This window comes from Muntiacus reevesi, chromosome 3 (assembly GCF_963930625.1).
Source record: "Muntiacus reevesi chromosome 3, mMunRee1.1, whole genome shotgun sequence".
In the NCBI taxonomy this organism is placed as follows: domain Eukaryota; kingdom Metazoa; phylum Chordata; class Mammalia; order Artiodactyla; family Cervidae; genus Muntiacus; species Muntiacus reevesi.
Window position 1 is genome coordinate 105510085 of NC_089251.1, and position 15603 is coordinate 105525687.

The window sequence follows — 15603 nt, forward strand, 5'->3', positions numbered from 1 at the left end:
AGGCGGCTCTAGTGGTAAAGAATCGGCCTGCCAGTGCAGGGGTCATGAGAGACGCAGGTTCGATCCCTGGGTTGGGAAGATGCCCTGGAGGAGGCATGGCAACCCACTGCAGTATCCTTGTGTGGAGAACCCCACGGACAGAGGAGCCTGGCGGGCTGCAGCCCGTGGGGTCGCAGAGTCGGACACGGCTGACGAGACTGAGCATGCACACGCTGCTGAGTCAGTTCGGCCAGGATCCCTCATCCTGACGTCTGATGGGGCTCCTCACCCCCGTCGCTAGGTGACGCCACCCTCCCTGCCTTCAGCCAGATCCTTCCAGTGGGTTAAGCTAGAATCTCCGCTACTCCTGGTGTTTCTTCTTAGTAATTTCCCATCCGCTGACTTCCACCTTGGCTACAAATTCCCACTTTCTAGGTTGTTCTATTCGGGGTTGAATCTGATCTGTCTCCTCCACGGCAAGACTCCATCAGAGCGGTTTCCAGCCTTCTCTCTCTTGGTTATCGTGGACTCAGGGCGTTGCTGGGAAAGCCTCAGCACGTTGACCCAGAAGCCTGCTCATCAGTCCCCAGGACGCAAGACTCTCACAAGTTCCTTTGATGGAAAGAAGTTCGATGGCAACTTCTTCCCAGCCAGGCTCACAACCTTCAGCTTCTCTCTACGAGGGCTCTTGGGAGTCAGCGGTGCCTCCAACGACCGCCTTGAATAAATGGTCTGCCTGGCTGTGCTTGAACAAGTATCACTGAATGCTTTTCCTTAACTTATCCTCTCCTGGGAAAGGAGAGAACGTGGGCTCGTTTCCCTGCAGATGCCTGGGGGAGGGCCGAGTCCTTGTCCAGTACGTCCAGCAGGCCTGAGCACCCCGGGTGGGATGTGACCAGGCAGCTGTGGGCGGGGCGGGGGCGGAGGGAGGGGGCGGGGCCTCCTTCTTCTAGGCCCTGTGCCACCTGCTTCCTGCCCAGGGGCATTGCCCCGGCACTCCCTTGCCAGTGCGCGCAGCAAGACGCTGGGGCCCGCTCCCCGCAGCCTCTGGAGCAGATTGTGGACCTCGCGAGCCCTATGTCGCTGGCCCCCCAGGACCCAGAAGATGCCAGATGGGGCTCCGGCCAACCCCAAAGGGTACAGGAAGAAGGGGCTGGTTAGACACCCCCCTGGGAGGAGGGGCCCAAGGCTCAGGACCTCTTCAAGAACCTCCAGGTAGGTGCCTGCCTCCCTGGGATGGAGCCCTCGGTGGAGACGAGCAGGGAGGTGGGTGGAGAGCTGGCTCCTAGAACCCACTTCTTCAGAAAGTCTGAGCCTCTGATGACGGCTGAGATATTGCATTTTCTGCACTACCAGAGCCCTTGGGATCCATCAGTCCTCGTAGGCACTTGAGGCCCAGAGAGGGTAAGGGATCTATTGAGGTCACACAGCATTTTGGAAGTAGAGTTGCAGCTAGAACCCAGGGACTCGGGTACAAACGCCAGCCACCAGGTGGGGTCACGTGACTGGCGTGCGAATGAAAGGGGCTGGTTCTGATGTGTGACCAGGTCCAACCCCACGAGACAGAGCTCTCCTGTCTTGGAAGCCTGGCTCGGGGTGGAAGGGAAGGAGGCTTCTTGTGCCTCCCGGCTCTGCATTGCTGTTCCTCCCGGAGGTGCAGGCAGGCGGGAGGTGCTCAGATCTTCCTGCAGGAGCTAATCACAGGGCAAGGGCAGCAGGAACCCGGGCATCGAGGGGTGGTGCTGACCGAGGATGTAACGAGGCTCAGGAGGGAGCCACAGGTCAGGCACCACATGCGGCGGGAGGGACAGACTGAGGACTGGGCTCTCTCCCCCTCTCAGATCTCACCTGGGGATGAAGAGTTTCATCATCATCACCATCCTGGCCGGCAGCGGTGAGTGAAGATGCTGGGAAACCCCTCCTTCTTTCTCCTGTGACTCAGCCATTGGCCGCAGGCGCTCAGATCCGCCCCTGGGTCTCTGCTCGCTGGCTCTGCCGGGCTTCGTTCTCACTGTGGGGCTGTTTACTCCTCCAGCCACCTGTAAACACACCCAAGGCGGTCAGCATTAACTATTTACGAGCCTCCAGGGCGCAGGGCGCACAGTTGAGCAAGCATCGTAAAGTGCTGGTGGTGACTGGGTGTCAGGACACTCAGCGACACTGGGGCGCTTGTGTACACAGGAAAACACGTTTGTGTACACACACGTGTACGTGCAGACAGGAACTAGTGAGCTTGCAGGCAGGTATCCGCAGGTCTATGTGTAGGGGGTGTGTCTGGGCACATGGGGATGTCTGTGTTGCATAACACACGCCTGGAAGAGGGGTAAGCACGTGTTCACAGCAGCGTGTGTCTCTCGGGAGTGTGTAGGTGCATGTAGGGCGCACACATCTGCACACGTGTGTGTGGAGCAGTATCTGGGTGTGAGAGGTACCGGAAGATGATGGAGGTGGTCCGGGGGCCTCTTCCTTCTTCTTTCTGGAGGGACCCCCCCCACCCCTGCCCTGGACCACCGAGGATGCTGACTCACGGGCAGGCGTCCTGGCGGCAGGTGCCCTGTGCGGGCAGAAGAGGCTGAGTATTCCACTGGCTGGCTGTCCATCTGGCCAGTACCCCCGGAACCCAGCCAGGTTTGAGACAAAGAAAGACAATACCAGAGCCAAAATGAAGTTGAATGCAGCCAGACATGAGAAATGGTTGGTTGAATTCAGGCACAGTGGCCTGTTATTTAGAAAATAACCCCTTGAGTCCAGCCCAGCCCAGGGGCCGGGCACAGAGGCTGCAGGCTGAGTGAGCACAGGTTTTGTTTCTCCTGCTCTGAGTGGCGTGCGGACGCCCTGGGTGTTGCACGTGTGTGAGGGGAGTGTGTATGCGTGTGTATAGGTGTGGGAGGCGAGTGTGGGTCTGTTTGTGAGACCATGTGCTGGTGGGAGGTATTTGTGTGTAGCTGTGTGATATATGGAGGAGAGTGTGCGGCGGGTGAGTGTGTGTTTACATCTGCCTGCGTGTAAGGGTATGACGTGTGTCTGTCCAGCATGTGGATGGGTGAGTTTTTGGTGAGAACTGATGGGTGAGGGGTCCCGGGGGTGGAGGCTGCCCCCCACCGGGCTAACACCTGCAGGATTAGGGGCAGGGGGCCAGGATCTCACAGCGGGCAGTGGGTCCCGGGCCCCGGAGGGGAGGGTCCGTCTTATTATGAACCCTGCCCCTGGCCCCGCAGCAGTAATGAAGAAGCCTGCTTGCAGATGGGGGTCTGTCTGACCCCAGGCTTCTGGGCACACATTTGATTCTGGTGACAAGAACCCTGAAGAAGAGAAAGGACTGGGGGAAGCTGGTGTTCCTGGGGACCCTTCCAGCCCCCCCTCTCTTCCATCGTGGCCAAATCAGAGCCAGGCCCCCAGGTCACAGGGACCCCTTCCTCCCTGCCCCAGGCCCAAACAGCCACTTACAGGCTCTAAACCACCTCTTAAGGTCGTCGGCTATTTCTCCCCGCACCTTTGTTTCCTCTTTCATTTGCTACTTACTCTCTGTAATGACAAAAATCCCAAAGATAGACTGGAAGAGGCAGGTGGAGCGGGATTCCCTAAATCAGCTCTCTGAGATGCCGTGGGAAGAGCAGGGGTCTGGTGCGAGCTGGGTGCTTGCACTTCCCTGGAGGCTGGGGTTGTTATTCCCATTTTACAGATGGGAAGACCGAGGCCTAGGGAGTCTTAGTTCTGGGCCTGCATCTGTCTGACTCCAAAGTCTGTGCCCTTCTCACTGAGGCAGGTCGAGGTGGTGAGCTCCCCCATCATCACTAGCGATGTTGGACAGCCAAGTCTCCAGAAGCAAGTCATTTCAGCCTTTGGAATTCCATCTGGGCTCTGTTTCTGAAATTCTTGGCTTCCTCCCTCTCCCAGTGCATTTCCTCTATCAGGCCATGGAGCGAGGTGGGAAGCATGACTTGAGAGCAGGGGGAAAGGTGCTGAACTAGGCGCCTTGCCCTGGGCACAGCTGGAGGAGCCTCCCGGGGGAGCAGCAGGGGTGAGGGGTGGTGAGCTGGCATCCCAGCTCCCGGGGGTCACAGACCTGGGTTCATGTCTGGGCTCTGCCACATATGTCCAGGCTGCATGGGGCAAACCACCTCTCTGAGCCTCAGGTGCTCATCCATAAAATGGGGTGATGTGTTGGGCTCCAAAATCACTGCGGACAGTGACTGCAGCCATGAAATTAAAAGACACTTGCTCTTTGGAAGGAAAGCTATGATAAACCTAGACAGCATATGAAAAAGCAGAGACATCACTTTGTTGACAAAAGGTCTGTATAGTCGAAGCTATGGTGTTTCCAGTAGTCACATCCAGCATGGATGTGAAAATTGGACCATAAAGAAGGCCGAGCACCAAAGAATTCATGCTCTCAAACTGGGGTGCTAGAGAAGACTCTTGAGAGTTCCTGCCTGTGTGTGTGTTGGGAGGGTGTGGACAGCTTCACCCAGGTAAGAACCCAAACACCAGGCTCGATGTTGACTTCGCCATGAGCCAACACACCCAGGAGCCCGGGAGGCGAGGAAACAGGAGGGCAGCAGATGGCCCTGGGACGAGCAGCCTGAAGAACGCCAGAAAGCCGACTCCGTGATTCTGCTGGTATTGGAAGGGTTGTTGCACTACCTGTGAGACAAGGACAAAGGGGAAGAAATGTATACATGGGCACGTGTGTGTGTGTGTGCACGCATGTGTGAGTGTGTTCACTGCATGGCCAGAACACCCAGTTGTCTCCGGATTAACCCTGAGATGCTCTGGCCCCAGGCCCTCCTGGGAGCCCAGGAGCCAGGCCAAACCAGCAGGGCCCAGAACCGTGTTCAGGAGAGCACGTGGCATTTGGGAAGCCCCTTAGGGTGTGTCAGGCACTGGGCTCTCCCTGTCTGGGTCCAAATTCTGCCTCCGCTGGATTTTCAACAATGTCTCCTTGGGCCAGTTGCTAAATGCTCTGGGTTTCGATCGCCTCATCTGTAAAATGGGTTTTTTTAAAACAGGGCTGCAGTGAGCACTTGATGGATTCAGGCATGGAAGCGCGTCGGGCAGGGCCCACTGTCACTTTATTCTGGGGGCTGTGGGGCTCAGGGTGAGGACGTGGGCAGTGCACCACACGGGGAGCCCTGTGGAGTGCTCCCTCCTTCTCCTCTGCCCTCCTCCCCTGGCCCCTGTCTCCCGTCCCCTGGCCCCAGGCCTGGGGAGTTGGGAGGACAGCCAGGCAGGCAGGAGCGGCCACAAACGGGGCCGGGAGCTCACCATACCCCTCGGTTCTCTCTCCCAGTCCTGCCTGCGGCGCGCAGCAGCCTGCTCAACCTCAAGTCCATGGTGGAGACGGTCACTGGGAGGAACGCCATCTTGTCCTTCGTGGGCTACGGCTGCTACTGTGGGCTGGGGGGCCGCGGCCTGCCCATGGATGAGGTGGACTGGTAGGTCCCGAGAGGCTGGGTTACTCTCACAACTGGGCGGGGACAGCCCAGGTCAGACCGTCCAGTCTCCAAGTGGTGGGAGAAGGCCCTTCCCCCAAGGAGGCTTGTTCGATGGGTTTATAACCAGAAGCCTGACATTTGACCTATGTTCTCCTCAACCGTCTGGGATGATTTCCAAGGTCCTGGGCTTGGAGGCATCAAGTTCAGTTCAGTTCAGTCGCTCAGTCGTGTCCGACTCTTTGCAACCCCTTGAACTGCAGCACGCCAGGCCTCCCTGTCCATCACCAACTCCCGGAGTTAACCCAAACTCATGTCCATTGAGTGGGTGATGCCATCCAGCCATCTCATCCTCTGTCGTCCCCTTCTCCTCCTGCCTTCAGTCTTTCCCAGCATCAGGGTCTAGAATTTCCATTCTCAGCGGAACCTTTGACCTGTCCCCAAACACACATGGGCTTCCCTGGTGGCTCAGACGGTAAAGCGTCTGCCTGCAGTGCGGGAGACCTGGGTTCGATATCTGGAGCAGGAAGATCCCCTGGAGAAGGAAATGGCAACCCACTCCAGTACTCTTGCTGGAAAATTCCATGGACAGAGGAGCCTGGTGGGCTACAGTCCATGGGGTTGCAGAGTCGGACGCGACTGAGTGACTTCACTTTCACTTTTCTTTTCACTTTCTTTCAAATACACATAAGATCAGTAATCACAAAGCTGGACAAAGCAAGGGCTGAGACCCCTGCTTCCTCAGACAGGAGGCTCTGTAGGGCAGGACCGTGCCTCCCCCATCAGACTGGCAGTTCCTGGAAGCCGTGGCTTGTCCTCTGCTCCTTTCCCCCATCCAAAGCAGCCAGCACCGAGTCTGGTATCCCTGGGGGCTTCACAAATGCATATTGCATATTGTGAACTAATATGTGACTAATATTGCATATTGACTAATGCATATTGCCTGCCTTTCCCCAGAGGGGATGGGACGGCCACATCAGCAGTGGCTCCCTGTCCCCCACCCCCAAGCCCCTCTTACCCCTCCAGACCTTGGTCCCTCCCTGGCCGTCTTGCACAGCCAGGAGTAGCCCCTTCATCTAGCCAGTCTCCTCCGCCGTGGACTTCACCCAGGCCCCTCCCTCCCTCCCTGACCCCTCCGACAGCTGCAGCCAGGGCTCTGGGTAGGGAGAGCTGGAGCTCTGGGGAGAGGACAGAGAGAGGGGGTCACGGACAAGATTCTGGAGCGCTGGCCTGACTCCTTCTGGCTGTGTGACTTCAGGCAAGTAACTGCCCTCTCCGGGCCACGGTCTGAAGGTCTTACTCGTGAGGGATGGGAGCAGTTGATCAGGTCAGGGCTCACTGCCGGCGGGAGAGGGGCCAAGCCTGGCCGCATCTGCCTCCCCTCCCCTCCCTGCCCTAGGTGCTGCCACGCCCACGACTGCTGCTACCAGAAGCTCTTTGACCTGGGCTGCCACACCTACGTGGACCACTATGACTACACCATCGAGAACAACACTAGCATTGTCTGCAGTGAGTGTCCCCCACCATCACCCCTCCCCCAGGAAAAGCAGGGACTGCCAGCCATCGCCCTAGCCTGTGCCGGGGGCTGAGGGCAGGGCTGCCAGATGAAATATAGGATGTCCCAGTAACTCTGAATTTCAGATAAACAGTGAAAAGTGCTTTCATGTAAGTTTACACTGACTCAATGGACATGAGTTTGAGCAAAATGCAGGAGGTGGTGAAGGACAGGAAGCCTGGTGTGCCGCAGCGTCACAAAGAGTCAGACACAACCAAGTGACTGAACAACAAATATCCTAAATATAGTGTGTGTGCGTGTGTGTGCATGCGCGTGCGTGTGTGTGCATGTGAGTGTGCACACGTGCACATGGCTGTGTGTGTGTGCACGCTAAGTTGCTTCAGTAGTGTCCAACTCTATTTGACTGGATGGACTACAGCCTGCCAGAGTCCTCTGTCCATGGGACTCTCCAGGCGGGAATACTGGAGTGGGTTACCATGCCCTCCTCCAGGGGATCTTCCCGAGCCAGGGATCAAACCCGACTCTCTCATTTCTCCTGCATTGGCAGGTGGGTTCTTTGCTACTAGCATCGCCTGGGAAGCCCAAATATTGCATGGGACATACTTATACTAAATCTTAGCAGAACATTAATTACTATTAATATAAAATAATAAGAATTAGTGTAAGTATATCCCACACAATATTTGGGATACACTTATACTAAAACTTCCCTGGTAGCTCAGATGGTAAAGCGTCTGTCCGCAATGCAGGAGACCTGGGCTTGATCCCTGAGTTGGGAAGATCCCCTGGAGAAGGACATGGCTACCCACTCCAGCACTCTTGCCTGGAAAATACCATGGATGGAGGAGCCTGGTAGGCTACAGTTCATGGGATCGCAAAGAGTTGGACACGACTGAGTAATTTCACTGATGGTGTTATACTAAAACTGTTTATTGTCTGAAATTCAAATTTCACCAGGCACCTTGCTTTCGTTTGCTTGCTTGCTGAATCTAACAGGCTCTGGCATATAGCCCTGAAGCGCTCTGAGGCCCCCACCTGAATACACACCCTGATTCTTCAGTCCCCACTTCAGCTTTGGAGAACTTAAGAGAGCGACCTTGATTCAGTGGGCTGAGTTTGGAGCAGGCCCAGTTCTCTCTGTTTTTAACCAGATCCTCGGGTGATTCTGGGACTCTGTAGCAGGCTGGCCTGGGACTCTGGAGTCCTGTGTTGACACCCAGGTTCAGCCAGCATCTCCTCCCCGTGTGGCCCTGGGCAGGGTCCGTCCCCACCTGGCTCCAGTCTCCCCATGGGTACATTGAGGGCTCTGGATGTGAGCAGACCGCTTCACTTCTAGTTCTCTCACTGGGACCCCAGTAAATGAGGTGGCCCCCTGCTAGGACACCCAGTGTTTCTAGGGATTTGAGATGCTGGCGCCAGGCCTGGCAGGTTCCCTCACTCTACCATGGACTCTCCACGGTCATTCCCTCCCCGAGGGGCGCAGCATCCCCGCCTGTGGCAGCTCCCCTTAGGGGTCCTGCTGGGGTCAGCAGGCGTCCCCTGGGCAGCACGGGCTCCCTCTGTCCCCTTACATTAAACAGGCTGTGTGTCACGCCTCACTAAGAGCTCACGAGCAACGTCAGTTTTGGAAAAAAAACAAAAACAAACTCAAGACTCCTGTTCTCTGGGAAAGAGTCTGGTGGGGACCCGAGCACTTCTGGGGCCCCTTGGCAGCCTGGGGCTGCTAGTTCCTCAGATGCTGCTGTTCAGATGTAGAATGGAGGCGCTGCTTGAGAGAGGAGTCCATTAAGCAGATCAGATCTCCCTCCTCAACCCCTAAGACTGTGGACCAAGCTGAGCTGTGGTTTTCACACTGGGTTCTGGAGATTTCTGGGACCAGCAGGTCAGCTGCTGTGAGCGGTGATGGGGAGGTACCCCTGAGTGGTCCAGCTGGCTCTTTGCTGTATTTTATAGCTTAGATGGCTTCTCTTTTAGCCACTTGAGATATTCATCTTTGATAAAGTGTTTCACGTCAGAGAAAGGATTCTGCTGATGGAAAGTTTGCAAGTTTGCAAACCACTGGGCTAGTGGGTGGTTCGAACCTGCAACATCAGCATCACTTGTTAGAAACGCAGTTATCAGGTTCTGCAGGCTCACTGAATCTGAATCTCCAGGGGTGGGGTGGGGCAGACTTTGTTTTAAGAGCCCTCCAAACAGATTTCATTTTCTTGGGCTCCAAAATCACTGCAGATGGTGACTGCAGCCATGAAATTAAAAGACACTTGCTCTTTGGAAGGAAAGCTATGATAAACCTAGACAGCATATTAAAAAGCAGAGACATCACTTTGTTGACAAAAGGTCCATATAGTCAAAGCTATGGTGTTTCCAGCAGTCATGTATGGACATGAGAGTTGGACCATAAAAAAGGCTGAGTGCCAAAGAACTGATGTTCTCGAATTGTGGTGCTGGAGAAGACTCTTGAGAGTCCCTAGGACAGCAAGGAGATCCGACCAGTCCATCCTAAAGAAAATCAGTCCTGAATATTCATTGGAAGGACTGATGCTGTGGCTGAAGCTCCAATACTTTGGCTACCTGATGTGAAGAGCTAACTCATTATAGAAACCCTGATGCTGGGAAAGGTTAAGGGCTAGAGGAGAAGAAGGCGACAGAGGATGAGATGGCTGACTGGCATCACCAACTCAACAGACATGAATGTGAGCAAGCTCCTGGAGGTAGTGAAGGACAAGGAAGCTTGGCGTGCTGCTGTCTGTGGGGTCACAAATAGTCAGACACAATTTAGTGGCGGATCAGTGACAAGCAGCCTATCCTAAAGCTCACCTGAGCTGAGAACTCAAGGGTGGATGATTCCTGAAGGCCAATAATAACAATGTTTGCTCGGTGGGAGGCACTGAGCTAAGCTCTGCACAAGTGTCTTGCTCCCTCCATCCTTACCACAGCGCCCTCCAGAGTGGGGGTGCTGGGATTCTGGGCTTGAAGAGAGGGAGCCTGTGATGGTAGAAAGTGGGGAGGAGTCGGGGTGGAGATGGGGGAATTAGTTCCTGGACCTGAGTTTCTACCCCAGCTCAGCCCCGGGTTTGCTGGGTGACTTAGGCAAACCACACCCCATCCTGAGCCTCAGTTTCCCCAACTCAACACTGTCCAGTTGAGCTTCCTTGGTTCTCTGTTTCCCACACGTCAGGGGCCCCTGGAGGGCTGGGGATGCAAGAGGCTGGGCCCCGGCCCTGACCTCCTGTGCCTGCAGGCCCGGGGTGGGTCCCCCAGATGATCATGCGGCCGGCCCGGGATCACTTTCAGAGGCCCCCTGTGACCTCGGGGTCCGCACGCTCCACTCTCCACAGGCGAGCTCAACCAGACAGAGTGTGACAAGCAGACATGCGAGTGTGACAGGAGCGTGGCTCTGTGCTTCCAGAAGCAGATATACAGGGAGGAGCACCGCAACTACCTCAACATCTACTGCCAGGGCCCCACGCCCAGCTGCAGCGTCTACGAGCCGCCCCCCGCGCCTCCTTAGGTCCCCCGGGGGCTGGTGGAGGGGGCGGGAGGAGGCTCTGGCTCTGGGGGCCAGGTGGATGGAGCAGGCAGACGTGGGGGTGGATCGGGAGCCCTCCAGCGAGACTGGCCCCAGAGGAAGAGGAAAGGTCTGGGTCCCGGCCCTGGCCACCAGGCTCCTCCAGCCCAGCTCTGGGTGTGGCTTCGTCCTGGACGTGGCAGGGGGCACATCCCTTGTTGGGGTCTCTCCCAAGCATGGAAGAGATTGGGGGCCTCTGAGAGGGGCCTCTCACTGACTGAGCCAGGCACGAAAGGGTGGATCCCAGGGTCTTCAAGACCCAGGCCTGCGGCAGCCAGCACAGGCCCAGAGCTCGCTGTGTCCTAGGAGCGGGCTCCCAGGCAGACAGAGTGCTGGTCAGAGGTCTGGGTTCTGGGGGCCCCTCGGCTGCTCCTGCAGGACGAGCTAGGGTGATCCATGCTTTGGGGGCCTCCAGAGCCCCGTTAGAGAGCATCCTGGCCCCCATCGAGTTGGCACACGTGTCCCGGCCCAGATCGGATGGTCAGAGAGCTTCTGTCCCAGCCCCGAAATCCAGCCTCAGTGACCCAAAGAGCCTCCGAGCAGGCTCCTGGGCCCTGACAGAACCCACGTGCACCCCGCCCCGCCCCAGCTCCACAGGGACCCAGATGGAGGCACACACAAATGTGCTCCCCGGGCAGGCCATCCTGCCTCTCCCGCCGACCCACTCAAGTCAGAGGAGCAGCCTGGCCACAGCCCCGCAGCCCTGACCAGCTCTGAGGAGGCCCCGATCCCAGCGCCCCGGGTCCCTGACAACGCACAGGCCGGGGGTCCCAGACCAGACAGCCAGGTGTCCCCCACGCCTGCCCCCACGCAGCAGCCAGGCCGGGGACGGAATGGGCCAGAAGCCTCTCTCCCTGGACAAGGAGGGACAAGGCCACAGCCTCAACTCAAATCCCCCTGGTGTGGGGGGCGCGGAGAGCCGGAACCCAGCTGGGGCAAGAGGAGATGGAGGCAGGAGGGACCGGGGCCAGGCAGGAGGCCGTGGGGAAGATTCAAGAAGGGGTGGATGGGGAAGAGGATGAGAACAGGGAAGGGAGGGGGGAGACACGGTGGGGACCAGACTACAGACCAGAGCGGCCTTGGCAGGAGAAAGGGGTGGAGGAGCCTCGGGGACGGGGGGCCCCCTCGGGCCCAGGGGACCGCGGGCCGGGGGGAGGAGGGTCAGGCCCAGCAGGCCGCCCCCTGACGCTGCGCCAGCCCTCCTGTCTCCCCAGGTGCGCCTTCCTCGCCTGCCCTGCTGACCTCAGGTGTCAGCGGCCTCCAGGCGCCCAGGGCGCCCCACCACATCCCACCTTCTGTCTTTGTCTGGCGTCAACCCCGAGGGGCCCAGTGGTGCAGCGCTGTGACCCCAGGGATGCTCAGAACATCCACCAGGAATCTCGGCCCTCCCCAGGGCGCCCCGAGGACTTACAGTCCCCGGGGAAGGGCTGTGGGAGTGGCGAGAATGTCTACAGAAAACCACAACAGGACGGGTCGGAGCCCCAACGAGCCGCAGCTTCTAGGACGCCTGCCCCGGGCGCTGGGGTCAGCACTCACTTAGTGTGGGACCACCGCTCACCCCCTGCTGTCCTGCTGGCCACACGGGGTGACGGCTGTGGTCCCCCGCCTGCCCTGACCCCACCTGCGCAGTCGCCAAGGTCCTCCCAGGAGCCCACCTTCTCCTCCCAATCCTGGGCTGACCCCCGACTTCTCTGAACTGAATCTCTGCCCCTGCCACACCCCCCAACACCAGGCAGGGATGGAGTCAGGATGGGGAGCCCCCCCAGAGGTGGGGACCACAGAGGCCTGGGCCCCTTGCCCATGGGAGCCCTGGCTGTGCCCCTCCACACACAAACACAGCCTCACCCTCCTGAGAGTCTGGATGTTGCGAGGCGATTCTACTGCTAAGGGGTTCTGCCTGCCCCCCAACCTCACCCCAGACTCTCCCAGGTGCTGCGACCCCAAGAGACTATTCACAGAACCCGACACCCCCTCCTCAAACTAATAAAGGCCTCCTTCCTCACCTCCTCGCTGCTGGATCCTCCCTGGCAGGGCACCCACTGGCCAGGCGTCGGCTCCCTGCCGAGCCTCCGGCTCTGGGGAAAACGGGCTCCCTGGTGCCCAGCGGTGGGCATGTCCTGCCCCCTTCCTGCCCCTGGCCTGACAGAAGCAGCCCCCCTCCAGCAGAGGCGCAAGTGTCAGGAGGGCTGGAAAGTAGGGCTGCGGTCCAGCGATCAGACAGCGCGAGCAGCCAGTGGGCTGAGAGCTTGCCCGGCGTCCACTCCATGATGCTCTCCGTCCATCCCATCTTTTTTTCTGTTGGAGAACCGAGGCCCAGAGAGGGCGGGTAGCTTGCCCAAAGTCACCCAGGCCGTTAGTGATGGTGCTGGGCTCTGAATCCTAAGCCTCTGACTTTTCGTGTCACCTCCTTGCACCTTCTTAACGAGGACTCGGGCCGCTGGGGCCCGTGGGACAAGTGACTAAGAGTCCAGCAGGGTGCCAGCTCCAGGGTCCTGGCTTGACCCCTTGCCTGTGAGGGGCATCAGTTTCCCCAAGTGCTGAGAGACCAGAGCAGCTGTTTCAGAGGCTACCCAAAGCTGCGGATTTTCCTGGGACACCCAGGGGTGACCTCTGGGGAAGGGGAGACTGAGCAGATAGGGGTTGGAGGCCTGCTACTCATCCTTCCATGAGCAACCCTGCTTTTCCTGCCGTACCTACTGCCCCTTCACACGAGCTACTGCAAGGAGAAAAGGGACTCTTTGGCCAAAAGGTTGAAAGCCTTGGACGTGGTCATCCACTGATTGGTTCGTTCATTCAGTGGACCTGTACTGGTGGTCTCCTATGGGCCAGGCTGGGCTTCACAATAGACACCGCTGATCAGACACAGCCCCTGCCCACAGGAAGCCCACAGCCTGGGGCGGGGCGGGGGGGGAGGCAGACACGTGGACCAACAGCCTTGACGTATGAGGCCAGGTGGGGTCAGGACGGAGCCCGAGCAGGTCTCTGCCAGTCCCAGAAGTGGCCCCCGAGTGGGGGGTGGAGCTGCAGCGGTGTATTAGATGCCTCTGGAGGTGGCGAGGGAGAACGGGGCCATGGTTTTGAGGAAGGACTCTGCTTAACCCAGTCTGGGTGGTCTTTCTCTCCTCAAGTTAGTGAGGTCTTTTATGCTGAGGCTTGAGGAGGGCACTGGACCTCCTTCCGCTGGTCTGAGGGCGGCCACCGACAAAGATGCTCTCCTTGACCACAGTTTGGGCAGGCTCTTGTGAGATCTTTTCCCAACTAGGCCTCCACATGTGGGTTTTCGTCACCCCATTTTAGTAAGAATCCTGCTACGTCAGTTCATTGAGCACCTCCACCCATCCTCAGTATCTGACCAGATTTCTCCTCCTCCACCCCTCCCCCCACCAGTGATATCAGATCACCCCCACCCTCCTTCTCCAAGAATCCTGTTTGGTCAGTTCAGCAGGAATTCCCTACCCTCTCAGCAATTTTCCATCCCCACCTCCAACTCCTGCTATAAATCCCCACTTAAGAAAACTCAGGATTTCAGGATGCAGAAGAGCAGAAATCCACACAATGCCGTAAACCATCTATACTCCAGTAAAAAACAGAAAACCAAGGACTTGAAAACGTATTTGGAATTGAGCCCAAATCTCTACTGGCCCCTGTTGCAGGAGTTATTGAATAAAAGTCTGTTTTGGCCACTTTACTGTCCATCTCTGGTTTGCTAAGAGCTGTGACTCAGATGGAGGAGTCAGATTCACCACTGGACCCTGGGATCTCTGCCAACTAAAAATTGTCACTTGCCAGGTACTTCCATAAGAAGGAAGTCACTAGACACTGCAGCTGCTGACTTTCAACACTCCCTAAAAGGAGTTCAGGGTGGAAATGAGCCTCAGGAATGAGGCTCTCTGTGCTCTGGGAAAAAGTGGCAGAATAGGTCTTCAGATACTTAGATATTTTCAGGAGAAGATTTTATGAGACCAATTTTCAGCATCTTCTCATATCTAGAAAAGCACTAAAATCACTTACAGAGACGCCTGCTCCTCATAACTAAACAGCAACCTTCTTGAGTAACAGGAATCTTTTGTCAAAATGTGTGCTTGATGGTGCATAACTTCCTTCACCAAAATCACATATATTCTGATGTCTCCCCTCTTTAACTCTTTGGAGCATTTCCTCAGCACTATTTCAGAAGCTATAGTTCTCATTTTGCCCTAAATAAAACTTAACTCACATCTCTCACATTGTGCCTTTTGAAAAATTCGACCCCTCTCACTTTCAGTGGGAAAACCTAGCCTCATGGGTTATTACATCACAGTCCTATTCACTGTCTCTGAGCTATCTTTCACTTCTCGGTTAGACGCCATTTGCCTTTATGCTTTGTTATCTGCCTTTCAACCCGCACAGATTCTGCCATCCTGCACATTTGATTAATTCTTCTAGTTTTCTCCAAAAATGTGGCTACAAATCTTCAAATGAATGTTTCCAATTTTTGTCCCCATCCTTCTCGACTTGGAATCATGGGGAACTAAACCCAACTCTCCAGAAACTTATAGGAACTTTCTAAAGAAGCCCTGTGACCTGAAGCTGGATACATCCAGTCTCTTCTCCAAGACATGAATGTGACAGTGACACCGATGTCTGTGCCATCCACAAAGATGCTGCAAACTGCAAACCAGGAAGAAGACAGATTGCCGCCGCTCTCCTCGCTTCCCCATCTACAGATGCTTCAAGCTCAACCTTTCAGTTGGCTGCCCTCTCGACTGAGAAACTAAGTTTAATTGCTCTACTCATTAATCTCTGTTTTTCTTCTCTCTCTCTTTTTTTTTCTTCATAGAAATCCCCCTCGTTTAAATGTTTGATGGGTCACACCATCCAGAAAATACCCTTCACTGCCAAGTCTCAACAGATGGTTCCACTGGTCACTAATGAACAAAAAATAATCAGTTGAGAAATGAACTGCTGGAAAAAGTTTGCTATGACCAGTGCGTTCTCTTGGCAAACTCTATTAGCCTTTGCCCTGCTTCATTCTGTACTCCAAGGCCAAATTTGCCTGTTACTTCAGGTGTTTCTTGACTTCGTACTTTTGCATTCCAGTCCCCTATAATGAAAAGGACATCTTTTCT

The 15603-nt window shown here is 56.4% G+C and overlaps 1 protein-coding gene across 1 annotated transcript; it reads left to right on the top strand.

Moving 5' to 3' along the window:
• Positions 1-1084: 1084 nt before the first annotated feature.
• On the top strand, positions 1085-10438 carry PLA2G2F (phospholipase A2 group IIF). Its single transcript, XM_065927499.1, has 5 exons — positions 1085-1194; positions 1821-1873; positions 5270-5414; positions 6811-6920; positions 10266-10438. The coding sequence occupies exons 1-5, from the start codon at positions 1085-1087 to the stop codon at positions 10436-10438; spliced, it is 591 nt and encodes a 196-aa protein (XP_065783571.1).
• Positions 10439-15603: the final 5165 nt, after the last annotated feature.